Source organism: Narcine bancroftii, chromosome 6, assembly GCF_036971445.1.
Source record: "Narcine bancroftii isolate sNarBan1 chromosome 6, sNarBan1.hap1, whole genome shotgun sequence".
Taxonomy (NCBI): Eukaryota; Metazoa; Chordata; class Chondrichthyes; order Torpediniformes; family Narcinidae; genus Narcine; species Narcine bancroftii.
Genome location: NC_091474.1, coordinates 223,262,832 through 223,283,878, shown reverse-complemented (window position 1 = coordinate 223,283,878; position 21,047 = coordinate 223,262,832). Strand labels below are relative to the sequence as shown.

Here is a 21,047-nt window from a genome sequence, read left to right as displayed (position 1 = left end):
AAACAAAATCCTGACTGAATGGCGTTGGTCCAGTGGTGCCTTTTCAATCACTTGACCAAACGGAGGTTGGTTGACGACCATGAAGTCTCCCAAATATTAACAGGGGAACAGAGAAATCAGACTACTAATTTTCAAATTAATTTATGTATATTGTCACCAATATTTTTCTGATGTTTCAGTAATGTTGCATCTACAGGTTTCTTTCATAAGCTGAACAAAACATTTACACAAATTTAAACTAGCACCTCCACAACACGTCAACTTTTTTAATGGTAATTGCAGATTTCTCCATTCTCTTTGCACATTAAATCTCACCAAAAGGATGGCATGAAAGAAGTCCTCATTATTTCTTCCAACACTTTTCAAAGAACCATGAGGGATAGATTCATTCCACGAAATTAACAGCTCAATAAGTAAGGCAGTTTGGATGACGACAAGAACAAGATCAATGTCCTGGAGCTTGGGTGCCAATGTGTGCATTCGTAAATCAGATACAACTGATTGAGCACAGAGTATCCTTTACAGCTTTAAGAAAACCAAATACCTACAAGGCATTTGAAATAAATATCTTCAACCATAATGACCAAGTTTCAACAGTGAATAAGAAAAGGATACAACAGACTCTGAGAACATGGCTTGATTTACACTGCTTGTTGAATCAAGAAATGAACCTCTGGACATCAATGCTCATTTAGCTGCTCTGGCAAGTACGTGTTTGTGTGGCAGATCATGGCACTGAGATGCCAGAACCTGGCAACTCCATCGATTTCTCTCACCATTGCATCCAAGTTAAATTAACTGGGAGGAGCCAGGTGCTTGAGAATGGAAAGGATGACGACGAATAGGTTGACCTTTTCATTTTAGTCTTTCCGTACCAATTTGTATGAAGTCTGGAAAGGTTTGTTGTTGGGCAAGCAGCATCAGTTCAGGATTTGAGCAGTCAGGGGACAGGGAAAACAGAAAAATAGCAAAGTGTAATTGTAAAATTACTGCTGCAGTCCTCAAATGATAAATTGTGGTCACAATAGATGCATTTTCCTGACTATTAAAAATGCAACTGCATTGGTGAGCGTGAAAAACGAGGTGACGGGAACAGTATTGCCACTGGCATCACACTGCTCAGATTTATGGCCTCTTACCTTATTACGTTTGAAATAAGCCCGCCTGCAAGCTGCAAAGCACTTCTCGCTGCAGAAACTTTTCACCTCACTTCCCATGCTGAGGGAATAACGCTTAATTCCCAGCTTCTGGCACCAGGCACAAACTATCTGCACATTTATCATTTCATCATCTGCAATAGGAACAAACAGGATGAAAACCAGTGAGAAACAACATCACTGCTATTGAATAAAATGGAGTGCAACTCTATGCTAGTGAAAGCACATATTTAGATCAAATAGTTAAAAGGCAATTTTGATTTGAGCAATGCATTCCATACAACTGAGCTGTCCTGTCAACACTCCAGTCCATTGAATTTACATTCACATTTTTTACTTTAAAAAAATAGAGCAGAATATACTTACTGGCTTCTTAAATCTAAAATATGGGGAAAATTAATCTTCATATGATTCTGGTAGAAAATGTTCCCAAAGGATAAAATGTAATACTGCACTTTTAATGAACTATATGTTGATAATTATCTAATTGAAAAGTTCAATTGAACGAAGACAAACTGCAATATTAGTTTACGCTGCAACCAGACACACACACAAGGATTGTTGTCAACTCTTATACCAAAGGTCAATTAGTTCTAAAGTTTGAAGCAAAATACCAGATGAAGGAATTTCTCTAACGATACCTTTTTTTAAAATTTTTTTATTTTTCACACTATAAACCATATTGACCAAGATACATACAGACATTTTTCTTCTTAAATATATAGTGTCATTTTCTCCCCCTTTTTCCCCCCCTCCCTTCCCTTCCTCCCTCACCCCCTTCCCCATTTATTTAAAGTTCAATCTATAAGATACATTAAACCCATTAAACAATGTTGTCACTTAATAAAAATAAACAATAAATTTTACTGAGTCAGTTCTTTTCGTTGTCTTCTCCTTCTGCCATTTTAGGTGGTGGAAGTCCACGGTAGGATTTCTCTATTGTGTTTCATGTATGCCTCCCATATTTGTTCGAATATTGTAATGTTATTTCTTAAATTATATGTTATTTTTTCTAATGGAATACATTTATTTATTTCTATGTACCATTGTTGTATTCTCAAGTTGTCTTCTAATTTCCAAGTTGACATAATACATTTTTTTGCTACAGCTAGGGCTATCATAACCAATCCTCTAACGATACTTTGATGCACTTGAGCACATAAACCTTGCTTTGTTCTTTAAAAAGAGATAATTTAATCCGAATTTAACCCTAACCCTAACCCTAACAGTCAATGCAAAAATTATTTTTCTCTGCTGGGTGGCTGGAAACATCAGTTATAACCTCAAAGTAACAGGTTAGCCATTCAGGAAAGAGAAGAAAAACATCTTCATACAGGTGGTGGCAAAACTAAGGAGCTGTTTCTTCAGGTCACAAACAATTTAAGACAGCAATCAATAGAGATTTGGCGTTCAAGAACATGAAGGAATTTGACGTCTGTGAAGAAGAAAACACGAAAAGATGAGGCTTAATATTGAATTCTGCAGTTGATTTGAAGGTCTCAATGTCATGCTCTTTCTTCTATTTTTCATCTTCTCAATGGTAAATTTGGTTGGTTCCTATCAGAGATGTTATATCGAGTGCTTCCGAAAGTTCTGGTGGGAACTTGCCATTGGATGGGAGATCGAGTGATAATATTTTACCCTGGCTGATAAAAGTCAACTTATGATCACTAAGGTTAAAGAAAATAATGAAAAATATTTTAAAATATATATTTTAAAATACCTAATTCCACGAACAGAACTTTGCACATACAAATATGCACATACTCCGGGAAAGCCAGTACAAAGGCAAATAACCTCACAAAAACATGCACACAACTCCATTGATCCAAACCATTTATTTTGTTGCAGAAAACTATCACTGGATCAGAATCCTATTCAGTGCATTTCTGAAGTAATGTGAAATGTTTCGGCCTGGCTGAAATTCCACATTTGCACTGCTATTTGAGATGCTGAACTAAGCTGAATCACTTCTTGCTGGGGGCTTGCTCATTTTGTGCTCATGTTCCTCGTCTTCATTCCTGTTCCAATGTAAATAGTTTGCTTGAAAATTAATCCCAACATTGAGGAATAACTGGTCACCATCACTCCTAAGAGGAAACCGCTTTAAAACAGAGATTTGGATCCTGTGATTTATGAGGAGAGAAGATGAAAACTGCCCAAGAGTTGGAGGAATGCAGAATATGATAGGTCATTGCATACAATTTACAGCAAAACATATCTACTGGAGGAACTCAGCAGGTTGAGCAGAATCCTGTGAGGTGGGGGGAGGGGGAGGAATTCAGGATTTTTCAGGTTGACACCCTGCATCAAGACCGAGTGTATCCAATAAAAGGAGAGGGTGGGAGGGGTGAGTTCCCCTTCCTCCAAACAGAGATAGAGTTCCCCTAGTCCTCACCTTTCACCTTATCAGTCTCCACATCCGGTACATTTACCATTTCTGTCAGCTGCAGCAAGATTCTACAACCGGACACATCCACCCTTCCCCATCCCTTTCCTCCCTCAGCTGGGACGGACCACTCTCTCCGACACTCCTTGGTCTGTTGACCCTTTCCAACCCACCTCAAATTCGCCACAGGAAGTGCAATACCATGCTCTCTAACACCTTCATCCTTGTGGATACAATTAAAAATCCACAAGGGTAAAAAGAAAGGAAGTAAAACACAAAAATATGTAGACACTGTGGTTGAAGTAAAAGGACAACGCTGGAGAAGCTCAGCAGGTCAAACAGTGAACTTCATATGCAAAGATAAAGATGCATAACCAAATTTTCAGGCTTAAGCCCTTCATTAAGGTATGGGGCATCAGGGTAAAGGTTAATAGGCCCTGATGGAAGTTACATACTGGGCTTGAAATTGCAGTCAGAATGTAGGGTGCAAATTACAACAGGTGACAGTGAAGGCATGCAAAAAAGGCAAGGTTACGGTGGGCATGGGGGACTTCAAAGTGCAGCTAAGCTGGGAAAATCAGGTTGGCGCTGGATCCCAAAAAAAGAAATTTGTAGAATACCTACTTCATGGCTTTTTAGAGTAGCTTATGGTCAAGCCCACAAGGGAAAGGAAATTCTGGATTTGGTGGTACGTGTTTAACCGGATTTGATTAGGGAGCTGAAGAAAAAGGAACACCTAGGAAATAGTGATCACAATACAATATAATTGGCTCTGCAGTTTGGGAGTCATCTCTTCCCATCAAATTTCCATTGGACTGCTCCTTCCATGAGTTCCTCATCCAATCATCCCTTTGGTACCTACCCCTGTGACTGCGAGAAGTGTCCACTTGCACTTACAGTTCCTCTTCCACCACTATTTGGGGCTCCAAACAGTCCTTCTTGTGAATCTGTAGGGGTTACTTTCTGCATCTGGTGCTACCATTGTGGCCTCCTCTTCATTGGGGAGATGGGATGCAGACTGGGAGATGATTTAGTTAAGCACTTTTGTTCTGTCTGCTGCAACAGCAAGGACCTTTCAGTAGTCATCCACTGTAATTCTACTCACCATTACCACGCTGACATGTCTGTCCATGGCCTCATGCTAATTGGAGAAACAACACATATCCATCTCCGCAGACTTCAACCAGACAGCATCAGTAATGACCTCCAATTTCCATTAAGCCCCCTCACCCAATCTCTCTCATTCCTGATCCCTCTATCTCCCTTCCTCCAACTCCCCACCACCTACCCTTCTTTCTATCTGAACTATCCTTTTTAGACCTCTCCCCATCACTTCTCAGCTTCTCTCTCTATACCACACATGTCAAACTCGGGCCCACGGGCCAAATTTGGCCCGTGATATAATTATATTTGGCCCGCAAGATCATATCAAATATGTATTAGAGCTGGCCCGCTGGCCGCCGCGCCAGTATAGCGCATGCACAGCTAATACTACAAATCCCAGAATGCTTTGCAAATGCGTTGGCGCCGGCCCGTCAGCCCGCTAATCGCCCCCACCTCCTCTCTTTACTGTCATTAGCATCTGCGACCTGTCGCCGAACTCACACGTAATAAACCCCTTACGAAAAATGGCCAAACGAAAGACAGAAAACAGGACCTTTCAAGACAGGTGGGAGGCAAACTCTGACCCCAGAGTTTGATGAACTTGCATCTAAGAAGAGATGCCAAGTATCTGGTTTAGACCCAGGGGCATCAGAGTAAATCACAGTGTAGCAAGCTAAGCTTGGATTAATATTTTCTTTGGTTAACTTTGGACTGTTCATAGTTGAAAGATTGGATTTTCATTGAAGCAAGTTGTTATTTTTTTGACTTGTTGGCTTGTGAAAAAAATACATTTAAAAGGAGCTTAAAGGCTCTAGAGAAATATTATTCATTGAATATTTTATTTCTCATTTGTTAATGCTTCTTCTGGAAAGAGTTTAACCAAAACTATTATTAAACATTTATTTTAATAAGAAAAAGTTTAACATTACAGATGTTGAAAGAAGAGAAAACATGCAGATGTTGTTGAAAATTTTCAATAAATATTTAGTTTGGCCCACGACTTAGTCCAAGTTTTTAATTTTGGCCCTCTGTGAATTTGAGTTTGACACCCCTGCTCTATACCCTCCCACCTGTATCCATCTGTTACCTGTTAACCTGTGCTTTTCCACGTCACCTCCCCCCCTCCATTTTTTTTATTCCGACATCTGCCTGATTTTTGAAGAAGGGCTCAGGCCTGAAATATCACTGCTGGATGACCAGCTGAGTTTCTTCAGCACTTTTGTGCACTGCACTGGACCTCAGCATCTGCGGACTTTCTCATTTACCTCCAGAAGCCAAAATCAGACAAGCCAGTGTTACAATGGAGCAAAAGTAACTGAGGAGGCAAAAGACAGAAGCTGGCCAAAACTGATTGGAATGAAACCTCAGCAGGGAAGATGGTTGAGTAGCAATGGCAAGGAGTTTTGGGGAAGAATTCAGAAGGCATAGGATAGATACATCCCAAAGAAGCAGCAGCATTTGAGGGGCATGTCCGGCAACCATGACTGACAAGGGAAGTCAATAACACCAAAAGCAAAAGAGAGGGCACACAGTCTCGAGAAAATTAGTGGGAAGTTGGAGGATTGGGTAGTTTTTTTAAAAAGACAACTAAAAAAACCAGTAAGAGAAAAGATTTAAAAAAATACAAAGGCAAACTAGCCAGTCAGGTATGAGAAAGAGAAACAAGAGTGGACTTCAGACCACTGTAAAATTGGTAATGGGAAAGAAAGAAGTGACAGATGAACTGAGAAAGCATTTGCATCAGTCTTCACTGTAGAAGACACCAGTGAAATGACAGAAATTCAGGAGATTCATGAGTTGAAAGTGAGTGCTTTTGCTATTACTAAGGAGAAGGTGCATGGGAAGCTGAAGCGTCAGAAAATGGATGTCACCTGGACCAGATGGGCTACATCCTATGGTTCTGAAAGAGGTCGCTGAGTCTGGAATGGTTTCAGCGAATGGAAAATTGCGAAGGTCACTCCACTCTTTAAGAAGGGACAGAGACATGAAACTATAGGCCGGTATGCATGACTCGAGAGTACAATAGTGAGGATGTGATTTCGGGGTACTCGGCTTAAGTCAGCATGGTTTCCCTCAGGGGAGATCTTACTTCATCACAGAATTCTTTGAACAGGGTAAATAAAGAGTGTGTGGATGTTATTTATTTGGGTTTTCAGAAGGCCTTTGACAAGGTGCCGCGCATGACGCTGCTAAATAATATAACAGTGCAGAGTATTATGGGAAAGGTTCCAGCACAGATAGAAGATTGGCTGACTGGCAGAAGACAAATAATGGGATAAAGGGAGGCTTTTCTGGCTGGGGGTTACTAATAGTGGTCTGCAGATATTGGTACTTTCAACGATGCAAAATATTTAAATGATGGAATTGATGGTTTTGTGACCAAGCTTGTGGATGATTGTACCTTGCGTATTTTCTTTATTCATTAGATTGCAACACTAGTCCCACTGCTCACCTCCAGCAGCAGTTTCCACCTTCACCCTCCCAGCCCATCTTGCTCCATCTACTCTCGTTTTCTTTTTTCTCTTCTCTCCCTTTTTGTCTGGTACCTATCAATCTCCTGTCTCTGTCTCCCAACATCACCCCACCTCTCCCTATCTGTCCTTCATCCTCCCTGGTGCAATCTCCACTGGCTCCTGTATCATCCCTCTCACCTGCTCCTCCTTATACAGGCCATCTCCTCTCCCAGTCCTGATGCAGGGGCTTGACACAACATAACAATCATTCCTTGTTTCCCAACAACACCCCTCCCCCCAATGACAGGCCACACCCCCCCCCCACCCCCTCCTGAGATGTGGCTCGGCTTGCTGATTTCCTTCAGCAGAATATTTTTATATTTGTTTCATATTTTAGCATTTGCAGTCTAGTATCTCCATGAACAAAGTTGCAATTCGCTCTCATACTTGGCAGCTCATCTAACAGCTTGAATGAGGGACAGGAGCACTCACTGAGGGAAGCATCCCCTACAATGAGGTGGTCAACTTACATCAAAAGAAGTTTTGGAGGGAAGAGGCCCACATCAGTGGAGGGGAGTGGGTTGGGTGTGGGGGGTTGGCGGTCCATGCTTAGAAACTAGAGACCGAAGATTTTTCAAGGGGCCAAGCACAAGCACCCCAGTTGAAAACAGAGCTGGGATCTCCCTCTGATAAACCTCCCATTAACTGAAAACTCACAAAGCAGAAGGATACTTTGAATCCAATTCTGAAATACAATGGTTTCCAATTTTACCTTCATATTCTCTTTGGCTTGGCTTCGCGGACGAAGATTTATGGAGGGGGTAAAAAGTCCACGTCAGCTGCAGGCTCGTTTGTGGCTGACAAGTCCGATGCGGGACAGGCAGACACGGTCGCAGCGGTTGCAGGGGAAAATTGGTGGGTTGGGGTTGGGTGTTGGGTTTTTCCTCCTTTGCCTTTTGTCAGTGAGGTGGGCTCTGCGGTCTTCTTCAAAGGAGGTTGCTGCCCGCCAAACTGTGAGGCGCCAAGATGCACGGTTTGAGGCGTTATCAGCCCACTGGCGGTGGTCAATGTGGCAGGCACCAAGAGATTTCTTTAGGCAGTCCTTGTAACTTTTCTTTGGTGCACCTCTGTCACAGTGGCCAGTGGAGAGCTCGCCATATAACACGATCTTGGGAAGGCGATGGTCCTCCATTCTGGAGACGTGACCCATCCAGCGCAGCTGGATCTTCAGCAGCGTGGACTCGATGCTGTCGACCTCTGCCATCTCGAGTACTTCGACGTTAGGGATGAAAGCGCTCCAATGGATGTTGAGGATGGAGCGGAGACAACGCTGGTGGAAGCGTTCTAGGAGCCGTAGGTGGTGCCGGTAGAGGACCCATGATTCGGAGCCGAACAGGAGTGTGGGTATGACAACGGCTCTGTATACGCTTATCTTTGTGAGGTTTTTCATTTGGTTGTTTTTCCAGACTCTTTTGTGTAGTCTTCCAAAGGCGCTATTTGCCTTGGCGAGTCTGTTGTCTATCTCATTGTCGATCCTTGCATCTGATGAAATGGTGCAGCCGAGATAGGTAAACTGGTTGACCGTTTTGAGTTTTGTGTGCCCGATGGAGATGTGGGGGAGCTGGCTGATGGAGGACCTCAGTTTTCTTCAGGCTGACTTCCAGGCCAAATATTTTGGCAGTTTCCGCAAAGCAGGACGTCAAGCGCTGAAGAGCTGGCTCTGAATGGGCAACTAAAGCGGCATCGTCTGCAAAGAGTAGTTCACGGACAAGTTTCTCTTGTGTCTTGGTGTGAGCTTGCAGGCGCCTCAGATTGAAGAGACTGCCATCCGTGCGGTACCGGATGTAAACAGCGTCTTCATTGTTGGGGTCTTTCATGGCTTGGTTCAGCATCATGCTGAAGAAGATTGAAAAGAGGGTTGGTGCGAGAACACAGCCTTGCTTCACGCCATTGTTAATGGAGAAGGGTTCAGAGAGCTCATTGCTGTATCTGACCCGACCTTGTTGGTTTTCATGCAGTTGGATAATCATGTTGAGGAACTTTGGGCTCTAGTATTTGCCAAAGCCCTTTCCTGCTCACGGTGTCGAAGGCTTTGGTGAGGTCAACAAAGGTGATGTAGAGTCCTTTGTTTTGTTCTCTGCACTTTTCTTGGAGCTGTCTGAGGGCAAAGACCATGTCAGTAGTTCCTCTGTTTGCGCGAAAGCCGCACTGTGATTCTGGGAGAATATTCTCGGCGACACTAGGTATTATTCTATTTAGTAGAATCCTAGCGAAGATTTTGCCTGCAATGGAGAGCAACGTGATTCCCCTGTAGTTTGAGCAGTCTGATTTCTCGCCTTTGTTTTTGTACAGGGTGATGATGGTGGCATCACGAAGATCCTGAGGCAGTTTTCCTTGGTCCCAACAAAGCTTGAAAAACTCATGCAGTTTGGCATGCAGAGAAGGTAAAAATACATAACTGACATTTCAGGCTTGAGCCCTTCATCAAGGCCTATATAAAGGACGCTGTTGACCTGCTGAGTTTCTCTAGCATTGTTTTTTTACATGACCCATCAGATTTTTCTGCTTTCCTGTTTGTCAGCTCTGCAGGCAAACTTTCTTGGTTTTTGCCTGTCAGATTTTGCTATTCTGTATACCACAATAATGGCTTACTTCAGAGTCAATAGGAGGTCTTCAAATTAATCCTGCAACAAATCACAAAGCCGTCTCAAACGTGCACTCAATCAAAATGTGGGAAGAGGCATCAGCTCTTCCTTACAGTCTCTCTTTCCTATCAGGCTCTGTTTAAGGCTCTGTGTTATTATGTGTGTAAATAAGAACTGCATTTCCCAGAATGCAATGTGCATGGTTGGGCGGAACCAGACGTGGTCTATTACGGGAGTTGCGGCCGCTGTCATTGGAAGTCGGTTGAAGTAGGTTAAGTGTTAAACCCATGTAAAGTCGTTCTTCTTGAAAGAACGAGCATAAAATGGTGTTAGAAGTGTCTGAGTAAGTAAGAGAAGACAAACGTTTGTAAACATGGATAAGTTAAGTCCCCCCACACTTATGCAGTTTACTGGCAATCTAACTGATAATTGGAAACGCTTCAAACAGCGATTCAACATTTCTTTCCAAGCTGGTGGAATGGAAGAGACTGATGGAAAACGGAAAGCATCTATGGCTCTGTATGTGATGGGTGAAGATGTCTTGGACATCTATAACATTTTAAAAATTGATGAGACAGCTTTCATGTTGGACACTCTGATGACAAAATTTGAGGAGTATTTTGTTCCAAGTAAAAGTGTCAAGTTTGAGAGTTTCAAGTTTTTCTCCTGTGACCAGAAACAAGCTATGGAGTTTGACCAATATTTATCTGAGCTTCACACACTGAGTAGTCCTGTGAATTTGGAGATTTGAAAAATTCACTCATTAAATTCAGAATAGTTTGCGGAATCCAAGATAATGGACTTAGAGAAAGACTGTTGCATGATAAATATTGGACTCTGGAAAAAGGCTGTGAATATGTGTTAAGCAGCAGAGACCATACGAGCACAAGCAAAGGAGCTGCACAAAAGAGACAGTGCAGTCAAGGAGCTGCACAGGATAGACATAACAGTGCATGTGTGGAAAACAGATAACAAAGCACCAAAGCAAAGTGGAAAGTTCAAACGCAAATGCAGCATGTGCGGAGGTAGACATATTCCAAATCTGTGTCCTTCCTATAGAAAGTCCTGCTATAAATGTGGGAAGAAGAATCATTTTGCAGAGTGCTGCAAAGCAGGGGATACCAAAGGAAAGATGTACACACTGGACAAAGAATGCAGGAATTCTTCGTGGATTCACAACAGACTGCTGTCAAAACAGAATGGATCATTCCAATGTGATAGATTATGTTCTATTTTATGTTGTATATAGAAATGTTTTATAGGAGATAAAGTGTGTACGTCACATACAAACACTTCAAAACAGATCTCACTTACAATGCCGGAGCTCATCTCTAGCCAGACAGTCCAGGCTCCGAGTGCCTTTCCATAAACTTTGAAGAGTGCCTATAAGGACTTCACAAGTAGGTGTTAATTGGACATGTTGTGGAGTAATGGATTACTATTTTGGAAAGCAACAGATGAACGAACTCGGAAGATTAGATCCAGAGCCGCAGTATTAGTTGGCAGTTCTAAGAGATCATGTGGTTTCCTCTGAGAGAGAGAGAGAGAGAGAGAGAGAGAGAGAGAGAGAGAGAGAGAGAGAATTCAGTTCTAAAGTTCAGCAGCAGTAGCTGGGACTGGAACAGGATAAGCTGGCAAACGTGGAAAACCCCCATTTTGAATAGGGGTTGTGAGTTCTTAGTTCAGCCTGGTCAAAGCCCTTGTGGTCCATACAAGAAGAGAGGACTGGCTGCATAATGTTTCACTTGAAATAAGGGAAACAAAAAGGAACTCTGTGGTGACCTGAAAGAAAGAGGTTATCACCTGGAAAACCCTGATGGGGCAAGTTTCTTCGGCAAGACATTGAAATGTTTGATTAAAAGGAATCAGTGTGGGTATCCCACGAGCAACAAATCTCTCTCTGAAAACCGACAAGAACCTTCCTGAGCAGTAACCATTTACTTTTCAAGCATCAAAGCCTGATGAAATTCATAAATGTTAAATTCTGTGCACAGTATAAGAATTGCCTGCAACCAGTGAACTTGATTGAGTGAAAGTGAGATTGGACTGTGAATCAAAGAACTTCTCTGAACTTACACACACATTACATACATGTGAATTAGAAGGGGGTTAAGTTAAGTTAAAAGTAATAAGTTAAAGTTTGATCCTGTTTTCATGTTTAAAGATAATTAAAAACAATTTTTGTTTAAGTAACCATTTGTCTTGGTGAATTTCTATTGCTGCTGGGTTTTGGGGTCCTCTGGGCTCATAACACTAGTGACTTTGAAGGAGACAGTAATTCCATTTAAGCTTGACAGCGGAGCCCAGGTGAATCCATTATCTCTAGATGATTACAAGACCCTCACTGTAAAGAGCAAGATTTATCCTGTGAAATTAAAAGTGACATGCTACACTGGACAGAATGTTCCAGTCAAAGGGGGCTGTATGGTGAGCTTCCAAGACAAAATGCAGCATCTAAAGTCACAGCTACTGATTGTAGAAAGGGGAGTACATGTGAAGAGCTTGACTTGAAGAGTTTTCATAATGGCTTCACAGACCGAAGATAAGCACACAACAATCATGGAAGGAAGGAAAACTGTATTGGAGAAGTGATCCCTTAATGCACAGACAGAATCAACCTCTTTATATGACATGATTGACAAACTGGAAAATGAGTTGGCAAATAAGGATGCCTTCATATGCCAGCAAGAAGGCAAAAATAGACAGTTACAGGAATGTCTGGAACTTGCTGAACAGAAATTGCAGCAAACAACGAAGCGAGAGAAATGTTACCAGAAGTAGAGACTGAACTTGCTCAGCGAATTGCGGTTCTGACAAAGGCTGAAGAACGACGAGGCAGCATAGAAGAACATTTGAGACATTTAGAGACTCAGCTTGAAGAAAAGAATCAGGAACTGCAAAGGGCCCAAAAGAGAGAGAAAAGAATGAAGAACACAATAAATAACTGTCAGATGCAGTGGACAGATTGTTGAAAGAGTCTAATGAGCGACTCTAGCTGCATCTAAAAGAATGGCTGCATTAGAGGATAAGAATATATGAGACAAGAGTATGAATTCTTAAGAAAACAACTTGAAGAGTCTCTTCATGATAAGGAATTGGAAAATGCAAACCATTTTCTTTGAACTGCAAAGCTTAAAGGAGCCGCCACACTATTAGAAGAGGAATTGGCACCTATGTCAATTACTGTAGCAGCTGTGGCCAAGATTGTGAAGCCTGGAATGAAGCTCACAGAGTTGTATAATAGATATGTTGAAGCCCAAGATCAATTACTATTGGCAAAACAGGAAAATTAAAGAGTGATAAATATTTAGATGAAATTGTGAAATAATCCTATTGATGCAACATTTAAAAATCTTTAGGTTTGTGACATTCTAAAAGAGAAAATTTGGGTTAAAGGTTCTATTGCAGACTCCGAATCCTGCTGGAACTAACAATTTCTGAGAATTAACTTCATTAAGATTTTCCACTTTACAGGAAGAAGTGAATTTGTTGCATTGTTCAAGTGAACCGGCGTGGACTTGAAGGGCCGACATGGCCTGTTTCCACGCCATATACAATTATATGGTTATATAGTTATAAGTGGAGATGAAAGCTCCGCTTCTGAAACGCAAACTTAAAGAATATGAAGGTATGCAAAAAATCTGTGGCAAGTCTCTCAGCTAAATTAGAAGATGCCATGAAAGAAATTCGCCGTTTACAAAAATGCACTGATGAGGCAAAAGAGCATGCTAAATTAAAGGGAGAATCAGAGATACAAAATGCAAGTGTCAGATCTTTCACAGCTTTTGATGGAATTAGAAAATGCATGAGGAAATCATATTTTGTGCGAAGATGAAGTTAGTTCTTCTGACATAATCAGTTCCTCTGAAGTGATTTCTCAGCATCTGGTGACCTATTATAATGTTGAGGAATGGCAACAGCAAAATCAATAACAGGAAAAGGAAGGGCAGGAATAAACTTCAACGACTTGTGAAGCTAGAAGTCATCAGATGCAACTGGTGGAAAGAAACTGACCATGGAATGTAGATACTTTTGTTATGTAGACATGGTATTGTGTTTGTTTCTTTCTATAAAAGGGAAATGCATTATTATGCGCATAAATACGTTTCCCAGCATGCAATGCGTGCAGTTGGGCAGAAATCAGAAGTGGTATATGATGGGAATCACGGGCATTGTCGTTCAAAGTCAGTTGAAGCAGCTCAAGGAAAATGAAGCCGGTTAAATGTTAAACACATGTAAAGTTGTTCTTCTTGAAAGAATAAGCATAACATATTCTAACATGTTTCAGAATGCAACATTGCAGTGCCCAAAGAAGAAAGGCATTTGCCTGACATTGGGGAATGATGCCACCTTTTACACAGAGAATTCAATAATGCATCAGGAGGTTGTTATAATATGTGCAGGCCATAAAGGGCTGATTTTCCCACTTATGCACCATAGAATCTTGAGTCCTGCACCTGGCACACTGCTCATAGTCTGCTTGTTTGGAAGTTGCACTGGGAATGTGCTCCATTAACATTTTTTATCTGAAGGTCCAAGACATGCTCACTTGATGTAGAAGTGACAATCCCATTCACTCAGACTACTCTGCACAGGAATAAATTTGACAGTTTCTGATCTGTTGCTCAAGATTTGCAAACTATCCATGTTCAGAAATACTACTGCCATTGTCCTTTCTAACTTCCAGACCAATGCAGGATGAATACACACTATTATTTTAAGTCTCCAAAAAATGTTGCTAATAAAGCTCCATTTAAAACTGGCAGCTAATCACAATCTCATGCACCTTTTGTGCTGACCTTGCTTCCAGCCCACATCATTTAGGCACAGTACTATCCTTGAATATCACATTAGTCAGACTGCAAACCTCACTATTTTGTGTACAAGTACTAAACCATCAAAGGGTGAAAAGGCCATATTACAGTTCATTGACCTGATTGAGGAACGCCACTTGCAATTTAACACGACTTTACAATACAATTTCACGTCTTAAAGTGCTTCCCTGATGAGTAAAATTCTGCAACAGCTCAGGGCAGATATAGGTCAACAAATGTGTTCAGTCAGAAAAAAAGCAGCACGCTGACATTCAAAGTTTTCTTGGTTAGTGCCTTGTTCTGTGCTTTGAGGTGATTGTTGAGACAATTGTGGGACCTGCAGGAAGTGCTGGGGGGGGGGGGAGTTGTGGTACTTCTAATAAAGGGGCTTGAACATGTTATTGTTAGGCCAAATTCTGTGTGGCAATGGGCCAGGATCAGTGGAGATAAGGCACATCAACAAGGAGGCTTGGGCAACATCCTTCAATCTTTTCCTGTCCCCTTGCTGTCCAATGATGGAGCTTGGAGCAGAGTCTGCTTTTGAAAATCATATTAGTGATATGATCTCCCTTTTCAAGATAACAGAGAACAATTAGGGTCTCAATGCTAGGGTTGGTGGCCTGGGGAAGGAAACTGACAGCGGGTAATTTTTCCTGCCGGTGGATCTGGAAAGAGACGGCATTGGTTGTGCCTTTCGGAAGTGTGCTGTTGGTAGTTAAACTGCCTAAACTCAGGAATCATGGCTTGAAATTAGACCAGGGACTTATTTTCATTTTATTTACAGCACAGTAGAAACCGTTTTCAACCATTTCAACCTTGTGCTGCCCAATTACATCCAAATTAACCTATAACCCTGCATGTTTTTGGAAGTTGAAAGGAAACTGGAGCACCCAGAAGAAACCTACACAGGCACGGGGAGAACGTTCTTGATCTTCAAATACTTCTCGTCAGGTTATCAGAGACCCTGGTGGAATGCTAAAGGAGAAGATGATTATGATCTTAATCTCTCTTTGCTGAATGGTACTTCCCAAGACATGGTTAATATGTTTCAAGGCACTCTTATGGATCTACATAGCTGGGAAACATTTTTAATTGAGGAAGAGGGTGTGGGCTGCGAGAGAACATTATTTTGGCGCCTATTTAGTGCAAGGCATGTTCATACTTTGCAGTGAAAGGATGGACTGTGATTTGGAATACCGCCTCCAAATGTGCACAAATGCAAGTGTCACCCATGTACCGGTGCCACATCTGAAGATGGCATGAACTTGGTTTAGGAGTATTCACATACACAGCCTAATTCATATTAAAGTATTATGAATACATAATTGTGTACACATGCAATCTCACAAAGTAGATTAATACGCACAAGTGCACACATACACACAACTACATGAATGCAAGCGCAGCCTTACACAACGACAAGCACACAAGGACAAATTCTTTTTTCTTTGGCTTGGCTTCGCGGACGAAGATTTATGGAGGGGGTAAAAAGTCCACGTCAGCTGCAGGCTCATTTGTGGCTGACAAGTCCGATGCGGGACAGGCAGACACGATTGCAGCGGTTGCAAGGGAAAATTGGTTGGTTGGGGTTGGGTGTTGGGTTTTTCCTCCTTTGCCTTTTGTCAGCGAGGTGGGCTCTGCGGTCTTCTTCAAAGGAGGTTGCTGCCCGCCAAACTGTGAGGCGCCAAGATGCACGGTTTGAGGCGTTATCAGCCCACTGGCGGTGGTCAATGTGGCAGGCACCAAGAGATTTCTTTAGGCAGTCCTTGTACCTTTTCTTTGGTGCACCTCTGTCACGGTGGCCAGTGGAGAGCTCGCCATATAACACGATCTTGGGAAGGCGATGGTCCTCCATTCTGGAGACGTGACCCATCCAGCGCAGCTGGATCTTCAGCAGCGTGGACTCGACGCTGTCGACCTCTGCCATCTCGAGTACTTCGACGTTAGGGGTGTAAGCGCTCCAATGGATGTTGAGGATGGAGCGGAGACAACGCTGGTGGAAGCGTTCTAGGAGCCGTAGGTGGTGCCGGTAGAGGACCCATGATTCGGAGCCGAACAGGAGTGTGGGTATGACAACGGCTCTGTATACGCTTATCTTTGTGAGGTTTTTCAGTTGGTTGTTTTTCCAGACTCTTTTGTGTAGTCTTCCAAAGGCGCTATTTGCCTTGGCGAGTCTGTTGTCTATTTCAATGTCGATCCTTGCATCTGATGAAATGGTGCAGCCGAGATAGGTAAACTGGTTGACTGTTTTGAGTTTTGTGTGCCCGATGGAGATGTGTTCTCGCACCAACCCTCTTTTCAATCTTCTTCAGCATGATGCTGAACCAAGCCATGAAAGACCCCAACAATGAAGACGCTGTTTACATCCGGTACCGCACGGATGGCAGTCTCTTCAATCTGAGGCGCCTGCAAGCTCACACCAAGACACAAGAGAAACTTGTCCGTGAACTACTCTTTGCAGATGATGCCGCTTTAGTTGCCCATTCAGAGCCAGCTCTTCAGCGCTTGACGTCCTGCTTTGCGGAAACTGCCAAAATGTTTGGCCTGGAAGTCAGCCTGAAGAAAACTGAGGTCCTCCATCAGCCAGCTCCCCACCATGACTACCAAGGACAAATTAACATCCATATAAACATACACAAAAGCATACAAATGAACCTAAGCAATTTGCCAACTTTATAAATTGAGAACATACTCAGAGGAGCTGGAGATTCACAAAAACATTTTCAGCCCATTAATAAATCTAATTGCTGACTATAAAAATTCTTACCTACTATAAGATGAGGTAGTTAATCAGGAAAGCATACGACTGAAGTACAGTCATGCAGGTAATGGGCTAAGTCGAACTTATGTAAAATCAGTCGACTCAGAAAAACTATCCCTTCTTTTAGTCAAACAGCTGCTTAACAGCAAATCATTTGCCTTAGCCAGGTGGTTACAATTAAAGTTGTGCCATAGTGGATGTACTGTATCACAAATATATTCACTCAACAGTGTACAGACCACAGGTCTGCTATTAAAAATGAAATAAATTGTCATTTTGACTGTATGAATTAAAAATAACTTTCTCTAAATTCCAGTATCCTTGATACTTTTACAATTCTGTGGACAGGCTTTTTTTATTTGAGAGGTTTGGGTGCACTGAACAAACAGAACCCTTCATCAGCCAAATTACTCTGCATTCGAAGAGTGAGGAACAGTAGAATTCACCCCAAAATTCAGAAAAAAATAAAACAAAGACAACTCTGGTATAAATGGAAAACACAGAAAGTCAATTCTCTCTTGGGGATCACCAAATTGTGCATTCAAATCTCACTGCAGATGCTTAAGCAGAACATCCAGGCTGACACACCAACAAAGACACCACAATGGCATAACTGCAGCCAAGTTCCAGGGTTCAGTCTTGAGTTTTGGTGCTGTCTGTATGCAGTTTGTCTGTCCTCTTCCTGTGATGGTGCAGGTTCTTCCTCATGCTCCGGTTTCTTTACCAATCACAAAGAAGTACAAATTGGTAAGCTAAATGGCCATGGTAAATTACCCCAAGAGTTCAGACGAGTGGTAGAATCTGGGGGGAGTTGATTATATTATGGTGAGAGGGATAATTAATGAGGGGATTGGAAGAATTGCTCTGTGAGCTGGCAAATGCTTAATGGGTGAACAGTCTGCTGTATAGAAGAGCTGGCAAGTGCTACATGATCTTAACCTGAGACAAAATAGTCTGTAATGATATGGCACTCAAAAGGAAGGGTTCCAATCATGACTGGGACAAATCCACAAAACTAAAAGTAACCATGATGGTCTTTGTGGGATTCTGATGTGTAAATTAGCAGACAGTTCTTAATTATCAACAAGGATCATACTTTTTGGTTGTAAAACAATTTGGAATACAGGGTTATCTCTTTTAAAATGCTGAGGGTCACAGTTCACTCTGGGGCTCGCCTGCTTTATCACCACAAATAAAGCACTCCTTTGGTAACTGGGATGAACCAAGCATAAACAAAAAGGCAATATGATAGCAAGAGAATGAGAAATATCCAATGATAAAATCAATTCAGTGTCAATGGTTTATACCATTCAACAGGACTTTGTGAAACTGAAGGACAAACCTGCAGTGAACACTTTTCATTGAGATGGCATTTCCCTTTGTCTTTATCTAATAAAAATAAATTAAATATTTTTATTCTCTATTTTGAAATAACTTTGCATTAATAATAATGTTGAATCCTGTCACCTTAGGTCTTTGTCAGATAGAGATCAGTGAGAAGGGAGAAAATAGTATGTTACCTATAGCAGCCTCATTCATTGCAATCACAACTGGCACAAGATCTATCTGGAACAAATCCACAGCGCCGGAGGTCTTGGAATGAAACACGGCCAGGCAGCTATTTCTATATGTTGACGTAGTACTGGGTTTTCATCAAAAGCTTATATTTACATAGCACATTTAACCTGGCAAAACATTCCAAGATATTTCAGGTCCATCACAGGTTCCAACCTCGCTGAATTTGCAGACATCGATGTGAGATAATGCCTCAAGAAGGCAGTCAACGTCATAAAGGACCCCTACCACAATGGTCATAACCTCTTCTCACTGCTTTCCTTGGGCAGACAGCACAAAAACTTGAAGACCAGCACCTCTAGGCACAAGAACAGTTTCTTTCCAACATCCATCAAACCATTAATCCTCCCCTTGTTCCCCTTGGTTTACCAATCATGAACTGTTTCCACTATAAAGTAACCTTTTTTTTGAATTAGGATTGTAGTGAATATTTGTATATACAATCTTGTTTATAGAAGTTTGTTCCATCTTGTATATCTATTGTCTCTTTTAATTTAATTCAATTTGTTTACTATTATAGATTTTCTTTACAAGTACCTGTGTTGCTGCAACAAGAAAGAATGTCAATGCATTTTATTTTAAATTTTTTAAAGCAATTTAGGCATACAGCACGGTAACAGGCCATTTCAGCCCACGAGTCTGTGCCGTCCAATTTACACCCCATTAACCGGTACGTTTTGAACAGTGGGAGGAAACTGCAACCCCCAGAGAAAACCCACACAGACACGGGGAGAATGTACAAACTCCTTACAGAGAGCGTGGGATTCGAACCAAAGTCTGGTCCCAATCACTGGCACTGTGAAGGTGTTGCGCTAACTGCTACGCCAACCATGCCGCCCTTTATTATTATGACAATAAATTCATCATTGTCAAATAACCACAGATAACCAATGATTCAAGCTTGAACAAAATGTTATCAGGCACCTGAATAAAATGGTGGGGGGGGGGGGGTGGTGGTGGGAGGAGCACAGGTCTACAGGCAGGAGGTGATAGGTGGATAAGAGAGGGAGGCCACCCCATTCTAGAGATCCACTACTCTTTGTGTAAAAAACATTTATCCCTGACCTCTCCCCTCCCCCCCAACTTTGTACAGATGTCCTTGGATGTTTGCTACTCTCTCACCAGGAAAAAGGTGCTTCCTTTCCACCTATCTATGCCTCTCATAATCCTGTGAGTGATTACAGTAAAAGCAATGCCTCACAACTGTGAAGACAAACAGGATCCTTTTCTCCTCTGACGTCTGTGTGAAAGCACTTTCTATCACCTCTCATCCTTCTTCACTGCAAAGAGAAAAACCCTAGTTCTGTTGACCTTGACTCATAAGACATCTTCTCAAATCCAGCCATCATTCTGGTAAATCTCCTCCACACCTTCTCCACAGAACCCAATATTCCAAGTGTGATCAAACCTGAGTTTTATAGAGCGCAACATTACCTCTCAATTTAAAAAAAAATTGTTCAGGCTACTTTTTGCTCATACATTGATGATGGGCTCAAATCCAAAAACTTGGTTATGTATCTCTATTTTTGCTTTATAAAATACACTGTTGAACTTGGTGAGTTTATCCACATTGTGTTTTTATTTCAATCACAGTGACTACAGACTTTGGGGTTTGACTCCATTACCTCTCAATTCTTGAACTCAATTCCCTGACTAATGAGGCCCAGCATTGCTTAAGCCTTCTTAATCACCCTATCAATCTGAGCAGCAACCTTGAGAGATCTATGGATTTGGACCCCAAGGTCTCTGTGTTCTTCCACACTTAACCATACACACTGACTTCAAGTTTAACCTTCCAAAACATATCACCTCACACTTTTCCAGAATGAACTCTGTCATTTTTCCATCCAATTCTGCGTACTGTATATATTCTCTTGTAACATACAACAACCTTCAATACTATCCACAACACCTTAAACATATCATCTCAAAACTTACTGACCCATCCCTCTACATCTTCGTCCAGGACATTTCTAAAAATTACAAAGAGCAGGAGGTCCCAGAACTAAACTCCACTTGCCATTGACCTCCAGACGAATGTATTCTGTCCCTACTACTCTCTGCTTTCTACAGGCAAGCCAATTCTGAATCCACACAGCCATATTTCCATTCCTCATGACTTTCTGAACAAGTCTCCCATAGGGGACCT

At 41.8% G+C, this 21,047-nt stretch overlaps 1 protein-coding gene across 11 annotated transcripts in view; it reads right to left on the bottom strand.

Moving 5' to 3' along the window:
• Positions 1-21,047, bottom strand: part of sobpa (sine oculis binding protein homolog (Drosophila) a) — a 427,151-nt gene that overhangs the window by 144,451 nt on the left and 261,653 nt on the right. For all 11 annotated transcript variants that reach the window (XR_011340735.1, XM_069887499.1, XM_069887498.1 and 8 more), the window contains one exon: positions 1,140-1,291. Coding sequence is in view for 10 of the 11 variants with exons in the window: in XM_069887499.1 (XP_069743600.1) it covers positions 1,140-1,291 (152 nt within the window). In the remaining variant the exon portion in view is untranslated. The remainder of the gene's footprint in view (positions 1-1,139; positions 1,292-21,047) is intronic.